The following is a 25,535-nucleotide window of genomic DNA, read 5'->3' on the forward strand; positions in this document are numbered from 1 at the left end:
TGATGTTAATGCAAGGAGTAGGGATTGCCATGCAACGGATGCACTAGAGCTATAAATGTATGAAAGCTCAACAAAAGAAACTAAGTGGGTGTGCATCCAACTTGCTTGCTCACGAAGACCTAGGGCACTTGAGGAGGCCCATTTTTGGAATATACAAGCCAAGTTATATAATGAAAATTCCCACTAGTATATGAAAGTGATAACTCAAGAGACTCTCAATATGAAGAACATGGTGCTACTTTGAAGCACAAGTGTGGAAAAAAGGAATAGTAGCATTGCCCCTTTTTATTTATTTTCTTTTTTTGGCCTTTCTCTTTTTTTTGGACAATGCTATATTGAATGATGATCATCACACTTCTATTTATTTACAACTCAATGATTACAACTCGATACTAGAACAAAGTATGACTCTATATGGATGCCTCCGGCGGTGTACCGGGATATGCAATGAATCAAGAGTGACAAGTATGAAAAAATTATGAACGGTGGCTTTGCCACAAATACTATGTCAACTACATGATCATGCTAAGCAATATGACAATGATGAATGTGTCATGATAAACTGGATGGTGGAAAGTTGCATGTCAATATATCTCGGAATGGCTATGGAAATGCCATAATAGGTAGGTATGGTGGCTATTTTGAGGAAGATATAAGGAGGTTTATGTGTGAAAGAGCGTATCATATCACGGGGTTTGGATGCACCGGCGAAGTTTGCACCAACTCTCGATGTGAGAAAGGGCAATGCACGGTACCGTAGAGGCTAGCAATGATGGAAGGGTGAGAGTGCGTATAATCCATGGACTCAACATTAGTCATAAAGAACTCATATACTTATTGCAAAAATCTACAAGCCATCAAAAACCAAAGTATTACGTGCATGCTCCTAGGGGGATAGATTGGTAGGAAAAGACCATCGCTCATCCCCGACCGCCACTCATAAGGAGGACAATCAAATAACACCTCATGTTTCAAATTTGTTGCATAACGTTTACCATACGTGCATGCTACGGGACTTGCAAACTTTAACTCAAGCACTTCTCAAATTCACAATTACTCTACTAGCATGAATTCGATATTACTACCTCCATATCTCAAAACAATTATCAAGCATCCAACTTTTCTTAGTATTCAACACACTCAAAAGAAAGTTTCATAAATCTTGAATACCAAGCATGTTATTATTAAGCAAATTACCATGCTATTAAGACTCTCAAAATAATTTAAGTGAAGCATGAGAGATCAATAGTTTCTTTAAAACAAATCCACCACCGTGCTCTAAAAAATCTAAGTGAAGCACATAGAGCAAAATTATAGCGCTCAAAAGATATAAGTGAAGCACATAGAGCAAAACTACTTAGCTCAAGAAGATATAAGTGAAGCACATAGAGTATTCTATCAAATTCTAATTCATGTATGGCTCTCTCAAAAGGTGTGTACAGCAAGGATGATTGTGGCACACTAACAACCAAAGACACAAATAATACAAGACGCTCCAAGGAAAACACATATCATGTTGGTGAATAAAAATATAGCTCCAAGTAAATTACCGATGGAAGTGGACGAAAGAGGGGATGCCTTCCGGGGCATCCCCAAGCTTTGACTTTTTGGTGTCCTTGGATTATCTTGGGGGTGCCATGGGCATCCCCAAGCTTAGGCTCTTGCCACTCCTTGTTCCATAATCCATCACAAGAATTCACCCAAAACTTGAAAACTTCACAACACAAAACTTAAAGTAGAAAACTCGTGAGCTCCGTTAGTGAAAGAAAACAAAAAACCACTTCAAGGTACTGTAATGAACTCATTATTTATTTATATTGGTGTTAAACCTACTTTATTCCAACTTCTCTATGGATTATAAACTATTTTACTAACCATAGATTCATTAAAATAAGCAAACAACACACGAAAAACAGAATCTGTCAAAAACAGAACAGTCTGTAGTAATCTGTAGCTAGCACGATATCTGGAACCACAAAAATTCTAAAATAAATTTCTGGACATGAGGAATTTATCTATTAATCATCTTCAAAAAGAATTAACTAAATATAACTCTCCAAATAAAAATGACAGCAGTTCTCATGAGCGCTAAAGTTTCTGTTTTTTACAGCAAGTTCAACAAGACTTTCCCCAAGTCTTCCCAACGGTTCTACTTGGCACAAACACTAATTAAACACAAAAAACACAACCAGAACATAGGCTAAATAATTTATTTATTACTAAACAGGAGCAAAAAGCAAGGAATAAAAATAAAATTGGGTTGCCTCCCAACAAGCGCTATTGTTTAACGCCCCTAGCTAGGCATAAAAGCGAGGATAAATCTAGGTATTGCCATCTTTGGTAGGCAATCCATAAGTGGCTCTCATGATAGTTTCATATGGAAATTTTATTTTCTTTCTTGGAAAGTGTTCCATGCCCTTTTTAATGGAAATTGAAATCTAATATTCCCTTCCTTCATATCAATAATCGCACCAACCGTTCTAAGGAAAGGTCTACCAAGAATAATAGGGCAAGAAGGATTGCAATCTATATCAAGAACAATGAAATCTACGGGCACATAATTTATATTTGCAACAATAAGAACATCATTAATCCTTCCCATAGGTTTCTTAATAGTAGAATCCGTAAGATGCAAGTTTAGAGAGCAATCATCAAAATTGCGGAAATCTAGCAAATCACACAAAGTTTTGGGGATAGTGGAGACACTAGCACCCAAATCACACAAAGCATAAAACTCATGATCTTTAATTTTAATTTTAATAGTTTGTTCCCACTCATCATAGAGTTTTCTAGGGATAGAAACTTTCAACTCAAGTTTTTCTTCATAAGATTGCATCAAGGCATCAACAATATGTTCGGTGAAGGCTTTCTTTTGACTATAAGCATGTGGAGAATTTAGCACGGATTGCAACAAGGAAATACAATCAATTAAAGAGCAACTTCAATAATTAAATTCCTTGAAATCCAATATAGTGGGTTTAGCAACATCTAGATTTTTATTTCTTTCAATCCCACTTTCATCAATTTCATCATAAAGACCTAAATACTCCGAATTTTTAAAACGCCTTCTAGGTAAAGGAAGGTCATATTCAGTTTCATCAAGATTCATATTGCAAAACAAAGATTTAGGAGACACATCAATAACTTTTAGATCTTCATCTTGATTTTCATAGGAATTGGAAGAACACGCTTTAATAAAGGCATCTTTGGAAGCACGCATCCTAGCGGTTCTTTCCTTGCACTCATCATTGGAAATTCTCATGGATTTGAGAGACTCATTGATACCATGCTTAGGAGGAATAGATCTAAGCTTTAAAGAATCAACCTCAAGAGAAATTCTATCAACGTTCCTAGCCAAATCATCAACTGTAAGCAATTTCTCTTCAAGCAAAGCATTAAAGATCTTTTGTGAATTCATAAACTCTTTAACACTATTCTCAAATTCATAGGGCATCTTATTATAATTTCCATAAGAGTTGTTGTAGGAATTCCCATAATTATTAGAAGGATTACTAGGATATGGCCTAGGATTAAAATTCCCTCTATAAGCGTTGTTACCAAAATTATTCCTACCAACAAAATTCACACCCATAGATTCATTGTTATTCTCAATCAAAGTAGACAAAGGCATATCATTAGGATTAGAAGAAACACTCTTAGTAGCAAATAATTTCATAAGTTCATCCATATTTCCACTCAAAACATTGATTTCTTCTATCGCATGCACTTTTTTATTAGAAGATCTTTCAGTATGCCATTGAGAATAATTAACCATAATATTATCTAGGAGTTTAGTAGCATCTCCTAAAGTGATTTCCATAAAAGTGCCTCCCGCGACCGAATCTAAAAGATTTCTAGAAGCAAAATTCAATCCGGCATAAAATTTTTGTATAATCATCCACAATTTCAAACCATGAGTAGGGCAATTACATATCATTAATTTCATTATCTCCCAAGCTTGTGCAACATGTTCATGATCAAGTCGCTTAAATTTCATAATATCGTTTCTAAGAGAGATGATCTTAGCAGGAGGGAAATACTTTGAGATAAAAGCATCTTTGCACTTGTTCCAAGAATCAATACTATTTTTAGGCAAAGACAAAAACCAAGCTTTAGCATGATCTCTAAGCGAAAAAGGAAATAGCTTCAATTTAACGACATCATTATTGACATCTTTTTTCTTTTGCATATCACATAAATCAACGAAGCTATTCAGATGAGTAGCGGCATCTTCACTAGGATGGTCGGCGAATTGATCTTTCATAACAAGATTCAACAAAGCAGTATTGATTTCACAAGATTCAGTATTGGCAAGAGGAGCAATCGGAGTGCTAAGGAAATCATTATTATTGGTATTGGTGAAGTCACACAATTTGGTAGTATCTTGAGCCATCGCGACAAACAAGCAATCCAACACACGGGCAAACAAAAAGGCTAGCGAGAAAAAAGGCAAACGGAGAAAGAGAAGGAGAAGGAGATTGGGAAAGAGAGGGCGAATAAAACGGTAAGGGTGAAGTGGGGGAGAGGAAAACGAGAGGCAAATGGCAACTAATGTAATGCGAGAGATATGGATTGTGATGGGTACTTGGTATGTTGACTTTTTGCGTAGACTCCCCGGCAACGGCGCCAGAAATTCTTCTTACTACCTCTTGAGCTTGCGTTGGATTTCCCTAAAGAGGAAAGGATGATGCAGCAGAGTAGCGTAAGTATTTCCCTCAGTTTTTGAGAACCAAGGTATCAATCCAGTAGTAGGTCACACTCAAGTCCCTCGTACCTGCACAAAACAATAGCTACTCGCAACCAACGCGATTAGGGGTTGTCAATCCCTTCACGGTCACTTACGAGAGTGAGATCTGATAGATATAATATTTTTGGTATTTTTGGTATAGAGATGAAAAGTGAAAAGTAAAAGGCAAAGTAAAAAAGCAAAACAAGATTAAAGTGATGGAGATTGATATGATGTGAATAGACCCGGGGGCCATAGGTTTCACTAGTGGCTTCTCTCAAGAGCATAAGTATTCTATGGTGGGTGAACAAATTACTGTTGAGCAATTGACAGAATTGAGCATAGTTATGAGAATATCTAGGCATGATCATGTATATAGGCATCACGTCCGTGACAAGTAGACCGAAACGATTCTGCATCTACTACTATTACTCCACTCATCGACCGCTATCCAGCATGCATCTAGAGTATTAAGTTAAAAACAGAGTAACGCTTTAAGCAAGATGACATGATGTAGAGAGATAAATTCATGCAATATGAAATAAACCCCATCTTGTTATCTTCGATGGCAACGATGCAATACGTGCCTTGCTGCCCCTTCTGTCACTGGGAAAGGACACCGCAAGATCGAACCCAAAGCTAAGCACTTCTCCCATGGCAAGAAAAACCAATCTAGTAGGCCAAACCAAACTGATAATTCGAAGAGACTTGCAAAGATAACTAATCATACGTAAAAGAATTCAGAGAAGATTCAAATATTATTCATAGATAGACAACGACTGCCCACCTGCTTCAACGAGATCGGACTGCGCGTTCACCAACGCCTTGCGCCGACGCCTGTCCAACCGCGTCTCGCGGCGCCTTCACATGTCCTCCTCGTGACGCCTTGCCTAGTAGGACTGCTCGTAGGCGACGTCCTCCGGGTGGCGGCGCCGCCACTCCGCCATGACCCGCTCGTCCTCCTGGGCGACGAGGAGGCGGCGCTGCCGCTCGGCGTGCTCCGTACGGTCTTGTGCCGTGTTCAGACGCGGCGGCGGGGCACGGTCGAGCGCTTGCTGGAGCGTGTAGACATCCTGGAAGTTCATCTGGCCGCGCGGCCAGCTAAGGCACCACGCCGCCGCGTCGTACGCGCGGACGGCCTCGCGCGCCGTCCCGTACATGCCGAGGCCGAGCCGAAGATCGCCGGAGCGTATCTCCGCGTAGTAGCCGCCGTTGGGGCGCAGGCGGACGCCGCGGTAGCCGGACGCTCCTCGGCGGCGCGGCGGCATGGCGGCGCGTCGGTGGCGGGGCACCGGGGCGGCGGAGGCGCGTCGGTGGTGGGGCACTGGAGCGGCGCGTGGCAGAGAGAGAGGAAGAGGAGAAGAGGAGACGTGGAGAGGCGCGTGGCGCGCGCCGCACTTTATAGGCGCGCCGGAAGCGGCGCGCAAAAGATGGCGCGCGAGCTAGCGCCTTTTCGCGTGCGCGCAAGCGGTTTCCGCGCCCGTGGTTTTCCCGCCGCCGCTGGAGCGCGGCAAAACGCCCCTCCCCCCCCCCCCCCCCCCCCCCCCCCGCGCTAAAGGCTGCGTTTACCGCGCGCGCGTCGTTTCGCGCGGCCATTGGAGATGCTCTTAGGGCCCAACCTTTGCTCCACTTGATTGTCGTTTGTGCCTTTGGATGGATGAGCAATGATTCAAGAACTTCACCCCATAATATAAAAACGTTTCTCAAGCCAACATAGCTTTAAAAACGTTCTTATACTATATGACGGAAGGAGTAACTCTTAATAATGGATCATGGAGAGCATTTCATATAAAAATCAACGTGGAAAGGGAGAGAGATTTGGTCGAACAGCGGCGAGGGGGTGGAATGGCGTGTAAGGAGAGGAATGGGGATGGTGAAGGTCCCCGAGGTATCTCTACTCCTATAAAAATATGAGTTGGTGATGATGGTGTGCCTGCCTTTGTGGCATTTGTACCGTCCGATTCAAAACCTAAGGCTGAGATCCAGAAGAGTTGTCCACGAGCCCCGACGTCAGACGGACTACTTGTTTCTACTTCTCTCGCGTAAGAAATAGAAGCTTCGAGTACCCTCCTAACAATCAACGTCACTACAGGGTGGAAATCTCTCGGTCTCTCCCGACTATACAGTGAAAAAAGGCAAACAGAGAGGCGACGCGAGAGGGTGTTTTCCGGCGGGCCGCCGTCGGGCTCTGGGAGGTGGGGAAGACAACGGACGGCTGCGTCGCGGTTGTAGATAATGGTGTTTTAGGATTTGATTCTGGCGTTGGCGGGCAAGCGGGGCGACTTTGATGAAGTGGAATAAGGTTCCTCCGGCTCCTTCCCGTCGCGGCGGTGCTCCCTCTGATGGCGCTGCGGCTCTAGGGAGGTTGGTCTCTCTCTGATCCGGGCATCCGGCGAGGTTTGGTTGGTGAAGGGGTTGTACAGAAGTTGGGATTTGTGGAGAGGGATTCCCAGATCCGGTCACCACGGACGACCGGCAGCTGCGGGCGAAGTTGTTGGAGTTGCTGCTGCACTCCGGTGTAGGCTGGCGCTGGTGGCAGCTTCAAGGACTGGGGAGCAGGGGTACCCCCGACTGATGCACCGAACCCGCCCCTGGTTCTGTCTTATGCGGCAGGACTTGTATGCGGCCCACAAAGCCATGGATTGGCGATAGTGCTCCTCGCACCGGCGGGTGCAGAGATCAGCATGCCTTGGTGAAGAATTAAGATGAGCTGGGCTGTAAGTTACTTTGTTTTCTCTGATGACATTGATTCCCTTCATCCCTTGCTTTCTCTGGTTCTCAACCTCCAACGACGTCCCTTTTTTTGTGCTGCCTATGGAGATTAGCAGCGGCAGGATCTCCATGAGTAGGCCATGGAGGATATCTGCCGGTGGCGACCTACTCGTTCCCGATGGCTCCGGTGCCCCAAGGGTAGGTGTTCTTTCCTATCGTGCTGCATATGGAAGCTCCGTTCTCGAAATCTCATGTCTGTAGGATGTTGCCGTCAGGGTGGATTTAGCTGGGGTGATTTTAGCCTACATTGTTAGCGTAATAATTATGATACTTTTGTTCAAGCATAGCAGCAAACGCACACACTTTTGATTTATTTTCCTAAGCTGCTGACTTTTCTTCTGATATTTCACCTGACCAAGTGAAAATGGATCTTTGCCTAGCTGTCTATTCCTACATTTTTTTGCAAATATGTGCCCGTTATGCTGTCATGTAAATTCCACAACACATCTGTATGCGTGTATCCTTCTTATAGTTTCTATTACCCAATTATAGTCATGCTTGACAGCGTGAGGGCTGAGACTAACAATTATTTTTGCCTCTATGCCCCTTATTTCAGTGCATTGTGCTATTGTATACTACTATTATAATGGCATGTGCATTTAGTAAAATCCCTTGATTATGGCAACATGTAAAAAATTTAAATGTTTCCTGAGTGCAGAATGTGGTATAGATTCGTGCAAGTTCTAAAACCTGCAAGTACTGAATTACATAATAATTGTGCAAGGCAGTAAAAAAGAAGAAGATGATGATGATTCAGTTATCAAGAGGATGTCTGAACTCTAAACCTGAAGGACAGGAAATCAAACTTGAGGAGGATAATGGAAGAGAAGAAGAAGCAGACATTAGGATAATGAAACAGAAGGAGTAGATAATGAGGATGGTACTGAAAGAGAAGACGAGATGCACCTTGGCTAAGTAAAGAGCTAGACCTAAAATTGCCCATAAAGGGAATCAGGTCCCTTTCTCTATCGGTGACATCTTAGCTGCCGTCGATTAGGTGCATATTTCACGAGATAATCTCGTTCTAACATGTCTCTAATTTTGATTTTTCCTGCGGATTTCAAAATATAGAAGGCAGCTTCGAAGAGGGGTCACTGGCGAGCAACGTGAGGCCATTGCGTCTATTTTTGTGTTAGTTAGTTTCAAAGAAATCACACTAATTTCTCTTAGTTTATGTCTCTACAGAGAAATAATTCCTGGAGCAGGTTTCAGTGAAGGCTACTGATTTAGAATTGGCTGTACGTTCATGAACAAATTTTTGTTGCTGAAATAAGTCATGGTGCAGACTTCAGTGAGGACTACTGATCTAGAAGTCGTATGTTCATGAACAATTTTTGTTGCTCTGACTGAACGGTTTGTCTCTGTAATTCTTATCTGTTTGGGTGGTGCCCAGCTGCCAATAGAAGACAAGCTGTCTTCTTGCCGAACAACACCACAATTGCATAGTTCCATGTTATTTAGGATTGTCTCTGTCGCATACGACTTGGAGTTACAAGAGGTCCGGTACTAATTTTGTGTATGTATGTACATGTGCACTCGCCTGCTCTATATACACATGATTTGGAAGCATCTTTTGCTGTACATTTTGTTTCTTTGCTCGGTACAAAATATTGCAAGTGTTGTTCATTTTTTCCCCTTTTATGTAAATATACTACAGACCTTCTACATGCTCAGTTTTCTTCCTTTTGTCTGAATATATCAGACATTTATGTATGAGGTAGTGATTGTCTGATGTCCTAGCAGTTTGATGAAGCAAAAAACGAAGAGCTAATATTGTTGGCACATATGTTTTGAGCAAACAACTAAAAGAAGACTATCATGCTTGACAAATGATTCCATGTCCTCATAGATGCCTAAGGTATGTAACTAATTAAGTGAAACTAGCTATGTGAGTTATGTTTGGAATATTTCTTCCTTCTACTTCATTCTTGTTTGTCATGAACATATATAAGTGTGCTCAAGCTATAGTATGTATGCATAATATATTGTCTTGATTGCTATCTTCAAGATACTATTATGTGATATTTGATATGATTCTTTTTACGTCAAATCTTGCAAAGGGGTTTGGAATGTTGTCATTATATTTTGTTCATGGTCGGCATGCTGCATCATATAATGAGATGACATATACGCGGCATTGGTGGGTGGCGGATCAGGATAGGTTTAACCCATTGTACTAGGGCTGAAAAATTAAGTTAGTAGTCGTCACAATTTTGCCACATGCGTTTGGCTTGGTTTTTCTCGATGCATGATAGAGTGAGCAATGTGAAAGGTGAGTAGGGAGGACAACAAGTCTTCTCCCAAGGCAAAGACGGAGAAGAAAATGTTTGGCTTCGATCAAAGGGTTTATTGATTGGAAACCATATGCTTAATCATGCTTGATATGTACTCAATACATTTGTTATTGTTTATAACAACATATTGGTTCATGATTATAACTTAAATCCACCTAATCTTATTTGATTCGTAGCGTAGCACGGGCATCTTACTAGTCTATGAACATACCACGAGCTCTAACGACCAAATTCACATGTTCCGCTATCTAATTTCACATGTTTCATATTTATTAAAAAGTGTTAAAAATTGTAGGAGTGGAATATACATGCCACTATCACTACTGAAAATGAACAAGACTAGAAGTGAAATTATACAAGTTAGACAACATCAGGACCTTTGATATAAATTGCGACGACTCACGGTTGGATTACGGATAAACCTCACCTACTAATACCAAGTCGTTGGACGTTTTCCATCAGCTTTAAACCTATGACCATAGTGCCAAATTCCTCAGCTGGAGCTTTCATGAGTCAATCGCATCATCATCGCCACGCAAATATCGTTGCAGGATCCGACGAAAAGGTGGATATATAGATTTAGTGGAATGCTATTTGCTTGTAACAAGGTGCCGAGTCCCTGTCAATGGAAAGCGCTTCGAATGAACGATCTATGCTACGCACGTAAGCCGGTCCGATTCGATCCGATCCATCATTCATACACACGCACAAAGGAAAGAAATTGCGTGTAAAAGGCGGCATTTGAACGCATCAAGAAAGGCCTGATTACAGGGAGGCCACATCCCATATATGCCGCTAATGCTTTTGTGTTTACTGCTCCAGCCTGCAGGAAAGCGAGTGGGTAACTAAAGCAGCAGGAGGCAAAGCAAGCAACAGGGCGTGGCATGGACCAAATCCGTCTCCTTTACCGGCGCCCGATTCTGTTAAACAAATGTGGCCGCATGCTTGCTTGGGGTGCTTTTGTCGGCCCCTCTATTCTTATAAGCCCGTCAGATCCAGCTCTGCATTACCTTAATCATTAAGCACTACCGTGTACTCCTACAAGCCTAAGGCTCCATGACATTGCTGCAACTGTGGAGGCCTGGTATTCTCAAAAACATATGTCGAAATTGTGTTCAGGAAACGGCATTGCGGGTTTTCAGAGTTGGTGATGATATAATTAACATAACACTTTCAGAGTTGGTGATGATACAACTAACATAACAGTATGATATGAAGATTTAGCGTTGCAACTGAAATGTGATTCAGTGGGAGTGCTCTTGACAGTTGAACCATATAAAAATCCATGCAAAAAAAGGTGCACAGAATGGCTGAGAGAAAATAAATAAAACATGAAACGCAATACTTTGCGATTTTAAATTACTTTGCGCAGGAAATGGTAGAAAAGGAAACGCGGACAAATATGAATGGGATGAATAATTCGGAAAAGGTGAAAGTTTGAAAACACAAAAAAAGATGGAGTGCCAGATCATACACACAAGGATCCACACAAGCTAAAAGCAGTCAAAACAGAAAAAAAGAGAAAAAGAGAAGCAAGTTGGTAGCTGCTTAAGGGAGGAGTGATGATATACAGTGGTAGCAAGCAGCAGCAGCAGCAGGTCGAGCATACTGAATCTATCTCACCCTGCATTGCACTCCATCAGGGATTCAGGATGAACCATGGGCAGCAGCAGCCGTACCACCTGAGCAACACGGTGATCGGCTACCTCAACCTGCTCACGCTGCTCGCCTCCATCCCCGTCATCGGCGCGGGCCTCTGGCTGGCGCACGCCGCCTCCGCCGCGCCGGGCCCCACGTGCCAGTCCGCGCTGCAGGCCCCGCTGCTCGCCGTCGGCTTCGTCGCCTTTCTCGTCTCGCTCCCGGGCTTCGTCGGCGCGCGCTACCACGTCTCATGGGCGCTCTGGCTCTACCTGCTCGCCGTGCTCCTCCTCGTGCTCTTCCTCCTCGGCGCCACCGTGTTCGGCCTCGCCGTCACGGCGGGCGGCGGCGGCAGGATGGTGCCCGGGAGGCCCTACCGCGAGTATCGGATGCGGGACTACTCGCCGTGGCTGCGGGGCCACGTGTCCGCCGACCGGTACTGGCGCACGGCGCTGGCGTGCGTGGCCAGCTCCAGGGCGTGCCCCAAGGTGGCCGGATGGACGCCCGACGACTACATGCGCCGCGACCTCACGCCCGTGCAGTCCGGATGCTGCAAGCCGCCCACGTCCTGCGTCTACGGCGGCGACGGGCTGACGGGCCAGGGCCCGGCGGTGGTGGCGGTGCAGGACGAGGACTGCTTCCGGTGGCAGAACGACCCGGCGGTGCTCTGCTACGGCTGCGACTCGTGCAGGGCCGGCGTGATGGAGCAGCTGCGCCGCCACTGGCACAACGTCACCGTCGTCAACGCCGTGCTGCTGCTGCTGCTCATCGCCGTCTGCTCCTGCGGCTGCTGCGCCTTCCGCAACGCCCGCCGCGCCGAGTACGCCTACGCCGGACGCATGTCCAAGATCCACCCGCGATGGGACTACTTCTGGTCCGTCCTCCTCGCCCTAGCTACTTCGTTCATGTCAAATTACTCACCATTTACATGGTATACATTCATTGATTTGCTTACGTACTTATCCATGACAAATCTATGTGTGTATGAATCAGGTCAAGGTGGTGGCGTGGCCACAGAGAACAAATCTATTAACTCACTGAAGCCTCCTTCCTTGGTTCACATAATCTTCCCACGGAAAGTGGTTTGGAATTTGTATGAACAAATAATTTCCAAGTGTTTTTAGTCTAAACTAGAGTCATTAGACACATATAAGAGTTTGCTCCACATGTATGTAGCGCATATCAAGTAAAGTACGTGATTTTTTTTACATTTTCTCCCACTGTGATTATGTGTGTCGTGTATTCAATTCTTGTTGCTCATCTAGAACAATTCAAGCTGATAACAGCGATTACCCAGACAGGTATTGGACTCTCATCCCCGTACCCGCCCGCGAGGACAAAAAGTTTCCCATCCTCATCCGCATCCGGGTTTTCATCCCCGTGTGGAAACCCATATACGCAATCAACAAAAACCTTCGATAGCAAATTAGTAAAACAAAAGCAACATTTCAGCACAATAAGTAATACGTTATCACTAGGTTCGAATGATTTCCATAATTACTTATCTCAGGTCACGGTGGTGGCGTGGCCACACAGAACAAATCTATTAACTCACTGAAGCCTCCTTGGTTCACATGGTGTGGTGGTTCCCACCGAAAGGAAGACTTGTTAGTTTGGAATTTGTATGAACAAATAATTTCCAAGTGTTTTTGGTCTAAAAGGCAGATGGTTTGCTCCACGTATATGTAGCACATATCAGGTAAAGTACATGATTTTTTATATCTTTCGCCCATTGTGATTAGCGTGTGTCCTTTATTCAATTATCATAGCTCATCTAGAAAAATTAAAGCTGGCAATGGGGATTACCCGGACGCGTATTCGACTCTCATCCCCGTCCCCAGGGACGGAGCCAGGATTAACCATGGGAGGGGGGGGGGGGGGGGGGGGGGGGTGGGGGGGGAGGGGGGGGGCGAAGACAATGACACTAGAAAAAAATTAGGTTAACACGCTTTCCACTAATTTCTTAACAGGATTAACCAGCCTGTTACAGTGATAAGAGATCTAGATTCACCAAATTTTATTAGTGACATTTTTTATTAGGAGCTTGCATATCAATTAAATTATGCGTGGGCTATTACCTTGGTTCTTTGAATCGTCATATTCACCATTTCCTCTAAAGGGGCATGCTTGGAAAATTAACCACCTGGTGCAATCAACAGAAAATAATTATTAGATATCATGTATTAAGAAATTATAAATGATTGAAAAATAAATAATTCTTACTTACCTCATAGCATCAATGGAAATCTTTAGCCTTAGTTAGGATTAGGCTGCTTCATTTCACTAGATTGTACTATAGCATCATGTTTTGATGGTTGAGTGCTTGAACCAACTGGTTTTAATAATTATGAATGGATTTGGCTCTTTTACTCTTCATGTCTACACAAGCACAAATAAATAAACGAAAATGTTATAATTGATAATTAATGCTTATAGTTTGTACGATTATACTTCTATAGTTTTTAAAGGCATGAACCAATCCCAGATTACTGGGTTGTACCCCTAAAAAAAGATCTAATGGGCTGTACTAGTACATGGGCTGAGGATAGGGGGGCGAAGCGGGTTACGTACATGGACGCAAGCAGAAAAATTAGGGAATCACTGATCGCTATCGAGGGTCGACTCGATCCTTGCCCCTCCCCCCTCGTCCCCCCTTAGAATCGTCCCTGCCCGTCCCCGTACCCATCCACAAGGATAAAAGGTTTCTCATCCACATCCCATCAGGATTTTCAACCCATGGGAAAACCCATATACGCAATCAACAACAACCTTAGCATTTCAGTAAAAGAAAAGCAACATTTTAATACAATAAATAATATGTTTTCACTAGGTTAGGGGTGTTTTGGGGCTTTTGGGGCCAAAGAGGCATGATGGGTGTAAAAGTGGGAGGGTATGGGCGAGAATTACCTAGGGTCCACTACCTTTAGAGCCCACGTGTAAGGTCTTGACAGGTAAGACGAGTAACGGGTATGGGTCGTTGTCTTGTGTGCTAGGTAAATGCTGAAAATATTAGTACTTTTCAATTAATCTAATCCACAAGTAGATAATAAGTATGTGAGCGCATACAGTACATAGAACCGAAACATCTAATTAGAGTCAATAGACAGATATAAGGGGGGCTTATTGGTTTGGAAATTCGTATGAACAAATAATTTCCAAGTGCTTTTTAGTCTAAACTAGAGCCATTAGATAGATATAAGAGTTTGCTCCACATGTATGTAGCGCATATCAAGTAAAGTACGCGTTTTTTTACATTTTCTCTCATTGTGATTATGTGTGTCGTGTATTCCAACTCTCATCCCCGTCCCCCGTGACAGTCACCCCATACCCGTCCCCGTCCCCGTACCCGGTCGCGAGATTAAAAAGGTACCCATTCCCATCACCATCAGGGTTTTCATCTCTGCGGGGAAACCCGTATACACAATCAACAACAACCTTCAATAGCATTTTAGTAAAACAAAAGTAGCATTTCAGCACAATAAACAATATGTCGTCACTAGGTTAGGGATTTCTTTGGGCTTTTGGGCCTAAGAGACGTGATGGGTGTAAAATTTGGAGGGTATGGGCGAGAATTACCTAGGGTCCACTAACTTTAGAGACCACGTGTAAGGCCTTCACGGGTAAGACGAGTAATGGGCACCGGTAATGCTATCACATCCTCATCCCCGTCTTGAGCGCCGGGTAACGTGTTTGACACACCAGCTTCGCCGTGGGCATTAAAGTTGGCACATCCCCGTCACCCAATAGAGCAATTACCCACAGAGACGCGTTAACCATTATCTATTTCTAGTTTAGGTTTGGATCATCCAACTAAAAGTGTGTCTTTTGTATTAGAAGGTAGCCCCGAGACGACAGTAGTCAGTTCGAGCACCTGTTAAGATCCAAGATTACTCAACATGAATTTTTGATAAGTATGTTCTTAACATTCATCTTTGCAACATTTAAGTGCACATGAAGTGTGTGAAAAAATGGCTAAACCGTGGGGTTTTTTTGTGAAAAGGCTAAACCGTGGTTTATTCAAAGCAATGTTCGAGTAATCCTATGTTGATTTACAATGACGATTCTCATATTGTAGTGGCCTAGTGGGTTGGTTGGTACTCTCTATGTAAAGAAATAAGAAAGTCTTATATTTCTTTACATAGGTAGTACTGATTATCTTACAATAGTCTACGACTGAACACATTCTTCTCTCATTTCAGTTGGTTCCGACTGATGAAAGCATCGAACGACAAAGCTAATTCACTTTTTTTGTACAAATTCTCAGGTACATAGAAGTTGAATGACAACAGTTGACGGTTATGTTGGCACAGTCAAATTATCGGATTCTTGTTCAGTTTGATGAATGTTGCTTTACAAACATTTTGTATATGTTGTGTTGTACAAGTTTTCGTTGGACATTGATGTTGTTTTACTTGTAAAGATTATATTTTTAGATGTTTTGCACCATCTTATCTTAATATGGCAAACCCTACCTTCCAAACAAATGTTTTATACAAAGAGGATTTTGGCTAGAGGAAGATTTGGGGATTTGAGGAAGTGAGGGATCATCTAATCCTCTTAAATCTCCACCCCCTTTGGGACTGGAAATCCCCCTCTGTCAAACGAGGCCTAAGGGGTTCCCGAAATGCTATTACCAACTGTAGTGAGCGCTGCAGGAGAATCGCCTACAGCCGCTACTAATGGTCTGCGAGCTCAAATGTGGCATTTATGTTTATTTTCTTGCCTTTATCGGTTTATTTTTCTCTTGGTTTGTTTTTTTCGTTTCCCTTTAAGGTTCTTTTCATTTTTTTTACCACCATCTACTTTTTTATTTTTCCTAAATTAATATTGTGTTTTTTAATATTTTCCCTCACAAACACAAACACGGAAACACCTAAGCTTTTCTTAACACACTAAAATCGCAGATAATTATATACACTCAACCTATGAACGCACGCATGCAACCCCTATCCCTATGAGCATCTTTGAGATACTTAGCCGGCACTGAGATTGATGAAGCCACCATAGACGTCTCGTACTTAACGGGAAGTATCCTCCCATTGAATTAACATCGCTGAAATGTCTGAAATAAATCCAGAAAAATGTGAGTCACTTCAACCCTGGTTGACTAGTTCCACCACAAGGAAACTAATCATCTGTGGTACGCTCAGTTCGCAACACCTAAGTATTTTAAAATATGTGTGGCCACTTTTAAAAGGTGTGTGAAGTTTATTAGAACTTGCATGAATATGTTTATTAAGTTCTTTTTGAACTATATATTTTATCAAGTCTTTTTAGGGTACATATTTTTTAAGAGAGTAAACATATATATGATGGGAGTTCAATCATTTGTAGACAAGAGGGGGCCAGCGGAAAACACATGTCTGCAATGAAGGAGCTATGTCTCGCCCCTTGTCGGACATAGCTCTGTCTCGCCTCGGGCGAGAGCGCTACTGGGCAGACCCTCTACTATAGTTGTGGCGCATGAATTTTATCCCTGTGGTTTTTCTATTAGTTTTTTCACTGATGAATTTTTTTCCTTTTTGAATTTTCTTTATTTTTTTCCTTTTTCTGTTTATTATTTCTTTTTTCATCGATTTCTCTATGGTTTTTTATTTGGTTTTCCTTCTTTTTTTCAACACAGGTATACATTTTCCCTACACCTTGTACAATTTTCTTTTACATCACGAAAAATATTTTATATATGTTAAAAAAATTCAAATACATGATTAACATTTGTTTTTTCAGTCATTTGTTTTGATGTCTATGTTATCATACATATTGTACATTTTGGGTACACATTTTCTCCGCTACATATTTTGAAATTTTGTGAATATATTTTGAACGTTTTGCAAATACATGTTGAAACATGTTTTTGTATGGTACAAAAAGGGCTTCTTAACTATGGGAACATTTTATACATTTTCATAAACATTTCTAAAGATATCACGAACATATATTCGAAACACTTAACATTATATCAATACAACTTACATTTTTTGAATGGTATGATTTTTTATTACACAAACATTTTTTACTTCTATAACATTTAAAAAAAATATCAGGCACTTATATTTTTTTGGTATGGTACACACATTTCATGTAAGTTGACCTAATATTATTTTTACATTGCATGAACATTTTTAAAATGTGCGATAAACTCTTTAAACAATTGACTAAGTTATTTTTTTGAAATAAATGTATTTACTATTTTTTGAGATATAGAAAAAGTAGAAACGGGAAAAAGACGTGTGTGATCATCATGGTGTCGGCCTGACGGATAGCTACTGGGCCAGACCACTACCGCCTCCTGTATCAAAATTTGTTTGTATTTTCAGTAATTGTTTCCGAACTTTTTAAAATTTGTGTTCCAAAATGTTCACTTTTTTCAAAATGTTTGCGTTTTAAAAGACACCGCTACTGTTAACCCTCGCTACAAAACCTCTACAGCCCAACGCTAACGGGCCAGCACTCGTCTACACCGTGGGGAGCTCCTATTCCGCGTGTTCTGCGCCCGTAAAGGAAAACAACACCCACGAGTGTAATCTCAATGTAGTTGGTCGCTTGTCGCTTCACCCCTCCCCCCCCCCCCCCCCCCATCGCTGGTTGCCTTGTCTAAAATAAGTTGTTGGTTGACCTTTGACAATGAGCATGGACCACCAGCTAGGTTTTTGTATTCGAGGATTGATAGACCTTTATTAGCTGGAAATGTTTTGAGGAATACAAATAATTTCCGGTCTATCAAGGGGCCACACATGCCGCCCCCGAGGTAATGTTGTCAACATAAAGCACATTAAGGAGACTTATTTGGGATCTTCTGCTGCTATCATTCATGCGATAAGGAGGCGTATCCAGGTGTTCGCTTCAGCTCAAGTAGACCACTGGCCAAGTTGTTGACTATTGACTTTTATGCAGAAGTTCACAAAAAATCATGAAAAAGTTCATACAGTTCCAAAAAAAATTAAAAAGTAAAAAATCCATAGGAATTTCGAAAAGTTCATCGATTTTGAAAAAACATTTATTGATTTTAAAAATAGTTTCATTGTGTTTGAAAAAACAATCATCGAAATACAAACTAATTCATCAACTCCGAAAAAAAGTTCGAAAAATTGAAAATAGTTCATTGATTTTGAGGAATTTCATCAAATTTGAAAATTTTCCTCGGATTTGGAAAAAAGTCCATCAATTTCGAAACAAAAGTTCAACAAATTTAAAAAAAGTGCATCAAAATTTCGAAAAGGTGCAGCAATTTGAAAAAAATTCATTGAATTTGAAAATTTTTGTGAATTTTGAAAAAAAAATAAAGAAATATGAAATAAAAAAACAGAGAAAGAGAGAAAAAAACAAAAACCGTTCCCAAAAAAGTCCAACGAAAATCGGTCCAGAAATACATTATCACAATGTGTGGTCTGTCTGGTTGGTTAGTGCGAGTTACAAGTAAGATGGAGGTCCCGAGCTCGAATCTCTCCCGCGTATTAAACCAGAAAAAAAAGAGGGAATGGGCCGGGGCCTGAAGCAGTAAATGGGAAATGCTAACGCCGGGAAATGCTAACGCCGTGCTGCCACTGAGCAGATTCTATTTGCCGCACGAGGGCAGCAAATTGTCAGCCTTCGCTTAAGCCCAGCCACGAATAGGCCAGCCCAAGTGTCGTTCCTTCGATGCTTTTTTCATTTGTTTTCTGTTTTGATTTTCTATTTTTCCGTCTGATCCGTTTTCTTTCTATGTTTCTCTTTTTTCAGCTTCTATTTTTCATTTAATTTCTTTTTTTTCCTTTTTGATTTTTTGACTTTTCCATTTTTGTACCTTTTGTAATGTACGGTGAATGTTTTTAACCGTACAATGAACTTATTTAATCTATGGTGAACATTTCCATATACAGACTGAACTTTTTTAATGATATACGATGAACTTTTTTGTAGTATACATTGAACATTTTTTAACGCAAATTGAATAGTTTGTAATACACAGTAAACTATTTTTAAATATACACTAAACTTTGTTTATTATATACGATGAACATTTTTTTTGTATGCATCTAAAAAATTAGTACTCCCTCCATCCCAAAATAGGTGTCTCAACTTTGTACTAAATTTAGTTTAGTACAAAGTTGTACTAAGGTTAAGGCACTTATTTTGAGATGGAGGGAGTATATGATGAACATTTTAATTTTATACATCGAATTTTTTAATACACATTGAACAGTTTTTTACCACACGATGAATATATTTTAATATACACTGAACTCTTTTATAAACACATGTTGATTTTTTCATAAATTATATGTTTCCATTTTTAATAGGGTTTTGAATATTTAACTCCTAGATAATAACAAGATGTTTTCTTTTCAAAAAGATGACTAAAAATCGAAGAGGAAAAAAGAAAAACAACTCATGGGAAGAATGGGTCGAAGGCGGGGGGGGGGGGGGGGGGGGGGGTAACCACATCGGCCCCCGAGCATGGGTTGGGCCGAGGATCCCCCAAACTATCCACCAAGTGGGCCATACCTGCTACGCTCCATGGCGTCCTCATGATGGAATCGCCGGTAGACTTGACGCATACTCCAAGACAAGATGTAATCCTCGGCATGTTTATCCTCCGATGTAACCGACATAGGTGTAACCCTAGGTACCCCGGTTGTCTATATATGCCGAGGGGTTTAGACCATAGAGGTAGATTCATTCACACATGTGATCTCGAGGTAGATCAACCTGTACTTTCTACCCCATCCACAATCAATACAATAAAAGTAGGACGTATGATTTTACCTCTTTGAGGGGGTCTGAACCTTGGTAAATATTGTCTCTTCTATTGTAAAACGTAGTAGAGAACAAAAAAATCGCCCTACGATCAGTCAGGAACACGAAGATGCGATGAGCGGTTAGGATCAGAATGTTGCCGACTCCGAGTTGTAGCGAAAGTAGATGAGTCCGCATAGATCGTACTTGGAGTCCCTCGAACTGTAGATGAATGATCCCGCGAACCGCCCACGAACAGTCACTCGAACGTAAGACCGAAAGCACAGCCTATCTACGAGTTGCAAGCGTACGGTCTTCACCATCCAGCAGCGCTTCGCCGTCCCAAACTAATCATCGCCGGAGAATTAGAGGGACGAGATTAGAACCACCCTGGGCTTCTTATTATGAGGATTAGAGGATCTAGGTCAAGCTCTAATTGATCAATCAGGATCAACTAGAACTAGAGAACTAGAGGAGCCTCCAAAACTTGTGTCTAAAAGTGCCAAAAGCCTCTAGTATATATAGGTTAGAGGGAAGAGGCAGGGTGCCACAATGAGGGGTAATACACCCCTCCTTGGTCGGCCAAGAGGAGGGGGATTCCCCCTCCAATTCGGCCTCCCCTCCCTTCCCCAAGTGGAAAGGAGGGCGCCACTTCCACTTGGGCCCAAGTGGCCCAAGTAGCGTTCCACCACTTGCCCTTTTAAGACCCGTTGATATTAAATTAAATATAAAAGTCTCCTAACCATTACTAGAGCCTTTTAATATCAATTCAACATGTCGGGAAACATTTTCGACATATATATATATATATATTATTTAGCGATGATACCCGGTATTGCCCAACAAACTCTGAAACCCTTCCGGTGACCCTGAAACGCTTCTGATTCCTTTCGAAACTATTTCGGTTATTAATGAAACTATTTCACAAATAAATCCATGTACTCCTGTCCTACTAACACTCAGCAAATTTTGATTACCTTAGGCTTGTGACTCTGTAGGTTCGGTAAAACATAGACATGAATGAAACCCCTTCGTTAAATGACTAATAGTGGAACTGTAGACTTCCATATTGATCCCTATGATTACACGAATGACATTCGAGTGAATCATTTGTTATCATGTGATGTTCCTTTGATTCATGATACTTTATAGAACCCAAGGAGTGTCAATATCGTTTTGAGTCATCCACATGCTCACTATACTGTTATCCTCATTACCAGTTTTGTTCTTCTTTCTTATTGAAATGTTTCGGCATCCCCGTGACATACTCACCTGTGTCCTGCCAGACGATGATGGATGTCATCACATCGAGAGGGCCGTAACAATATCTCTCCATTGTCGGAGGAACAAATTCCATTCTTAAGCTATCTAGTCTCTTGTCAAACTTTTCGATGAACCTGCAAGTTGTCGTTATGATAACCATGTTATAGATGACATTTGAGCAACCCCAAAGTCCACAGTACAGTAATAATTGACTAAGAACTCTCATGGTCTAAGGAACTAAAACACATGTTAATACTCTGTGTTATAACAATTGATTTCAGACGATATTATCTCAAAGTATAACAAACAAGTTTGGATCGATTCAATATGATCATTCTTCTAACATCATACTTTCAAATTTGTTTTAGGACTATCCTTACACTTAACGATATCCTAAGATTTGGAAAACATGATCACAAATAACACTTGAGCTAGTCTTAGAGGCGAGACTAGGAATCTTACTTTGTGGCTTATAATTCCACACGTGCATATGCGTTTTCCACTGAATCACATGTTCTAGGATCATAGCAGTTATAGCATAGAATATAAACCCTTAATTATGAACATGAAAATATAATAATGCAATATTATTGCCTCTAGTGCATATTTTCAACATCTTCTTCGTCTTGTTACCATCTAGGCAAGATCACTAGCTCAGGACCGCCTACCGGAGATCTGCTAGATTTAGCTCTGTCATTACTAGCTCATGCAGGTCCCTCTGTGTGATTAAGACAGCTCGATGTCTCACCTTCGGATCGACGACGGGATTGATTATGGGAGCAAATTTCTGCACCGGACAACTTTTTGTCTTCGGCAGCGTCCCACTTTACGCCGATTCGACTAGCCACCTCGGCCAAATCGAAAATTTCACTCCAAGGCAGACCATTGTTGGGGAACGTAGCAACAATTCAAAAAATTTCCTATGCGTCACCAAGATCAATCTAGGAGATACTAGCAACGAGAGAGATGGAGTGCATCTTCATACCCTTGAAGATCGCTAAGCGGAAGCGTTACAAGAACGCGGTTGATGGAGTCGTACTCGCGGCGATTCAAATCACGGAAGATCCGATCTAGCGCCGAACGGACGGCGCCTCCGCGTTCAACACACGTACAGCCCGGGCACATCTCCTCCTCCTTGATCCAGCAAGAGGAGAGGAGAAGATGAGGGAGAACTCCGGCAGCACGACGGTGTGGTGGTGGAGCTTGTGGTGTTCCTGCAGGGATTCACCAAGCTCTACGGAGGAGAAGGAAGAGTTGGAGGAGGGAGGGGCTGCGCCAGGGAAGGGGTGCTGCAGCCCTCCCACCTGATACGTCTCCAACATATCTATAATTTTTGATTGCTCCATGCTATGTTATCTACTGTTTTGGGCAATATTGGGCTTTATTATCCACTTTTATATTATTTTTGGGACTAACCTATTAACCGGAGGCCCAGCCTAGAATTGTTGTTTTTTTGCCTATTTTAGTGTTTCGAAGAAAAGGAATATCAAAAGGGGTCGAAACGGAACGAAATCAACTGGAGAAGTTATTTTTGGAAGGAAAGCTACCGGATGGACTTGGACCCCACGTCAGGAGCCAAGGGAGGTGCTCACGAGGGTGGGGGCGCCCCCCCTAGGGCGCGCCCCCTGCCTCGTGGGGCCCCCGAAGCTCCACCGATGTACTTCCTGCACCCATATATACCTACGTATCATAAAACTTTCAGAACAGACAATAGATCGGGAGTTCCGCTGCCTGAAGCCTCCGTAGCCACCGAAAACCAATCTAGACCCGTTCCGGCACCCTGCCGGAGGGGGAATCCCTCTCCGGTGGCCATCTTCATCATCCCGGTGCTCTCCATGATGAGGAGGGAGTAGTTCTCCCTCGGGGCTGAGGGTATGTACCAGTAGCTATGTGTTTGATCTCTCTCTCTTTCTCTCTCTCGTGTTCTTGCGGTGGTACGATCTTGATGTATCGCGAGCTTTGCTATTATAGTTGGATCCTATGATGTTTTCTCCCCCCTCTACTCTCTTGTAATGAATTGAGTTTCCCCTTTGAAGTTATCTTATCGGATTGAGTCTTTAAAGATCTGAGAACACTTGATGTATGTCTTGCCGTGCATATCTGTGGTGACAATGGGATACCATGTGATTCACTTGATGTATGTTTTGGTGATCAACTTGCGGGTTCCGCCCATGAACCTATGCATAGGGGTTGGCACACGTTTTTGTCGTGATTCTCTAGTAGAAACTTTGGGGCACTCTTTGAGGTTCTATGTATTGGTTGAATAGATGAAGCTGAGATTGTGTGATGCATATCGTATAATCATACCCACGGATACTTGAGGTGACATTGGAGTATCTAGGTGACATTAGGGTTTTGGTTGATTTGTGTCTTAAGGTGTTATTCTAGTACGAACTCTAGGGCTGTTTGTGACACTTATAGGAATAGCCCAACGGATTGATTGGAAAGAATAACTTTGAGGTGGTTTCGTACCCTACCATAATCTCTTCGTTTGTTCTCCGCTATTAGTGACTTTGGAGTGACTCTTTGTTGCATGTTGAGGGATAGTTATGTGATCCAATTATGTTATTATTGTTGAGGGAACTTACACTAGCGAAAGTATGAACCCTACGCCTTGTTTCCTATCATTGCAATACTGTTTACGCTCACTTTTATCATTAGTTACCTTGCTGTTTTTATAATTTCATATTACAAATACCTTTATCTACTATCCATATACCACTTTTATCACCATCTCTTCGCCGAACTAGTGCACCTATACAATTTACCATTATATTGGGTGTGTTGGGGATACAAGAGACTCTTTGTTATTTGGTTGCAGGGTTGCTTGAGAGAGACCATCTTCATCCTACGCCTCCTACGGATTGATAAACCTTAGGTCATCCACTTGAGGGAAATTTGCTACTGTCCTACAAACCTCTGCACTTGGAGGCCCAACAACGTCTACAAGAAGAAGGTTGTGTAGTAGACATCAAGCTCTTTTCTGGCGCCGTTGCCGGGGAAGTTAGCGCTTGAAGGTATATCTTTAGATCTTGCAATCGAGTCTTTTAGTTTCTTGTTTTATCACTAGTTTAGTTTATAAAAGAAAACTACAAAAAAATGGAATTAAGATTACCTCATATGCTTCATCTTTTTAATATCTATCATGAAAATAAGGATTCCGATAATTGTGCTCAAGTGCTAGAAGAAGAATGCATTAGAATGTTTGGCACTAAATATTTGAATGATGAGCATGATTGCAATGTTTTTAGTATGAATTCCTTGAATATCTATGATGCTAATGATATGCAAAGCCACAAGCTTGGGGAAGCTATGTTTGATGAGGATGATATTTTTTGTCCCCCAAGTTTTGATGAGAAAATTTATTATGATGAAATCATGCCTCCTATTTATGATGATTATATTGATGAAAGTGGATTTGGAGAGGTCATGACTTTATTTTGTGATGAATCCACTATTTCAGAAGAGGTTCCAATTGATTATGAGAACAAAGTTGCTATCTTTGATGATTATTGTGATGAATTGTATGCTATAAAGAATAATGACATCCATGAAACTTTTCATCATGATTTTAGTTTTCAATTGGATTATGCCTCACATGATAATTATTTTGTTGAGTTTGCTCCCACTATTATTCATGAGAAGAATTTTGATTGTGTGGAGAGTAGTATATTTTCTATGCTTGTAGATCATGAAAAGAATGCTTTAGGTGCTGGTTATATTGTTGAATTCATTCATGAGTCTACTGAAAGTTATTATCAGGAAAGAATATATGCTTGTAGGAATTGCAATAATATCAAGTTTCCTCTCTATGTGCTTAAAATTTTGAAGTTTTGCTTGCTTTACCTTCCTATGCAAGGTTATTCTTGTTCCCATAAGTTGTTTGCTCAGAAAATCCCTATGCATAGGAAGTATGTTAGACTTAAATGTGCTAGTCATATTCTTTATGATGCTCTCTTTATGTTACAATTCTTGTCCTTTATGTGAGCACCATTGAAATCATCATGCCTAGCTAGGGGCGTTAAACGATAGCGCTTCTTGGGAGGCAACCCAATTTTATTTTTATTCCTTGCTTTTTGTTCCTGTTTAGTAATAAATAATTAATCTAGCCTCTGTTTATATGTGGT

The 25,535-nt window shown here is 41.6% G+C and overlaps 2 protein-coding genes and 1 long non-coding RNA gene across 4 annotated transcripts; 2 read left to right on the forward strand and 1 right to left on the reverse strand.

Annotated features, from left to right (window-relative positions):
- Positions 1–5,616: 5,616 nt before the first annotated feature.
- LOC147973109 (ethylene-responsive transcription factor 5-like) lies at positions 5,617–5,994 on the reverse strand. Its single transcript, XM_087524576.1, has one exon. The coding sequence runs from the start codon at positions 5,992–5,994 to the stop codon at positions 5,617–5,619; it is 378 nt and encodes a 125-aa protein (XP_087380702.1).
- An 814-nt stretch (positions 5,995–6,808) lies between these two features.
- LOC147973110 (uncharacterized) lies at positions 6,809–9,149 on the forward strand. Of its 2 annotated transcripts, XR_015603551.1 has the most exons (4): positions 6,809–7,443; positions 7,552–7,636; positions 8,227–8,604; positions 8,684–9,149. It is a non-coding gene; the product is annotated as an uncharacterized LOC147973110 (long non-coding RNA). The 2 variants fall into 2 exon arrangements; XR_015603550.1 differs by having other exon boundaries at positions 6,809–7,636.
- A 2,185-nt stretch (positions 9,150–11,334) lies between these two features.
- On the forward strand, positions 11,335–12,638 carry LOC147973111 (tetraspanin-6-like). Its single transcript, XM_087524350.1, has 2 exons — positions 11,335–12,304; positions 12,424–12,638. The coding sequence occupies exons 1-2, from the start codon at positions 11,355–11,357 to the stop codon at positions 12,461–12,463; spliced, it is 990 nt and encodes a 329-aa protein (XP_087380476.1). The 5' UTR covers positions 11,335–11,354; the 3' UTR covers positions 12,464–12,638.
- Positions 12,639–25,535: the final 12,897 nt, after the last annotated feature.

Source organism: Triticum urartu, chromosome 5A, assembly GCF_056163025.1.
Source record: "Triticum urartu cultivar PI428250 chromosome 5A, HENAU_Tu73, whole genome shotgun sequence".
Lineage (NCBI taxonomy): Eukaryota > Viridiplantae > Streptophyta > Magnoliopsida > Poales > Poaceae > Triticum > Triticum urartu.

Bases quoted from the DNA above. Each gene is read 5' to 3' on its own strand.
- LOC147973109 (XM_087524576.1), bottom strand. From the start codon at position 5,994: ATGCCGCCGCGCCGCCGAGGAGCGTCCGGCTACCGCGGCGTCCGCCTG.
- LOC147973111 (XM_087524350.1), top strand. From the start codon at position 11,355: ATGATATACAGTGGTAGCAAGCAGCAGCAGCAGCAGGTCGAGCATACT. The intron at 12,305-12,423 runs GTCCGTCCTCCT...TGTATGAATCAG, and splicing joins CCGCGATGGGACTACTTCTG to GTCAAGGTGGTGGCGTGGCC.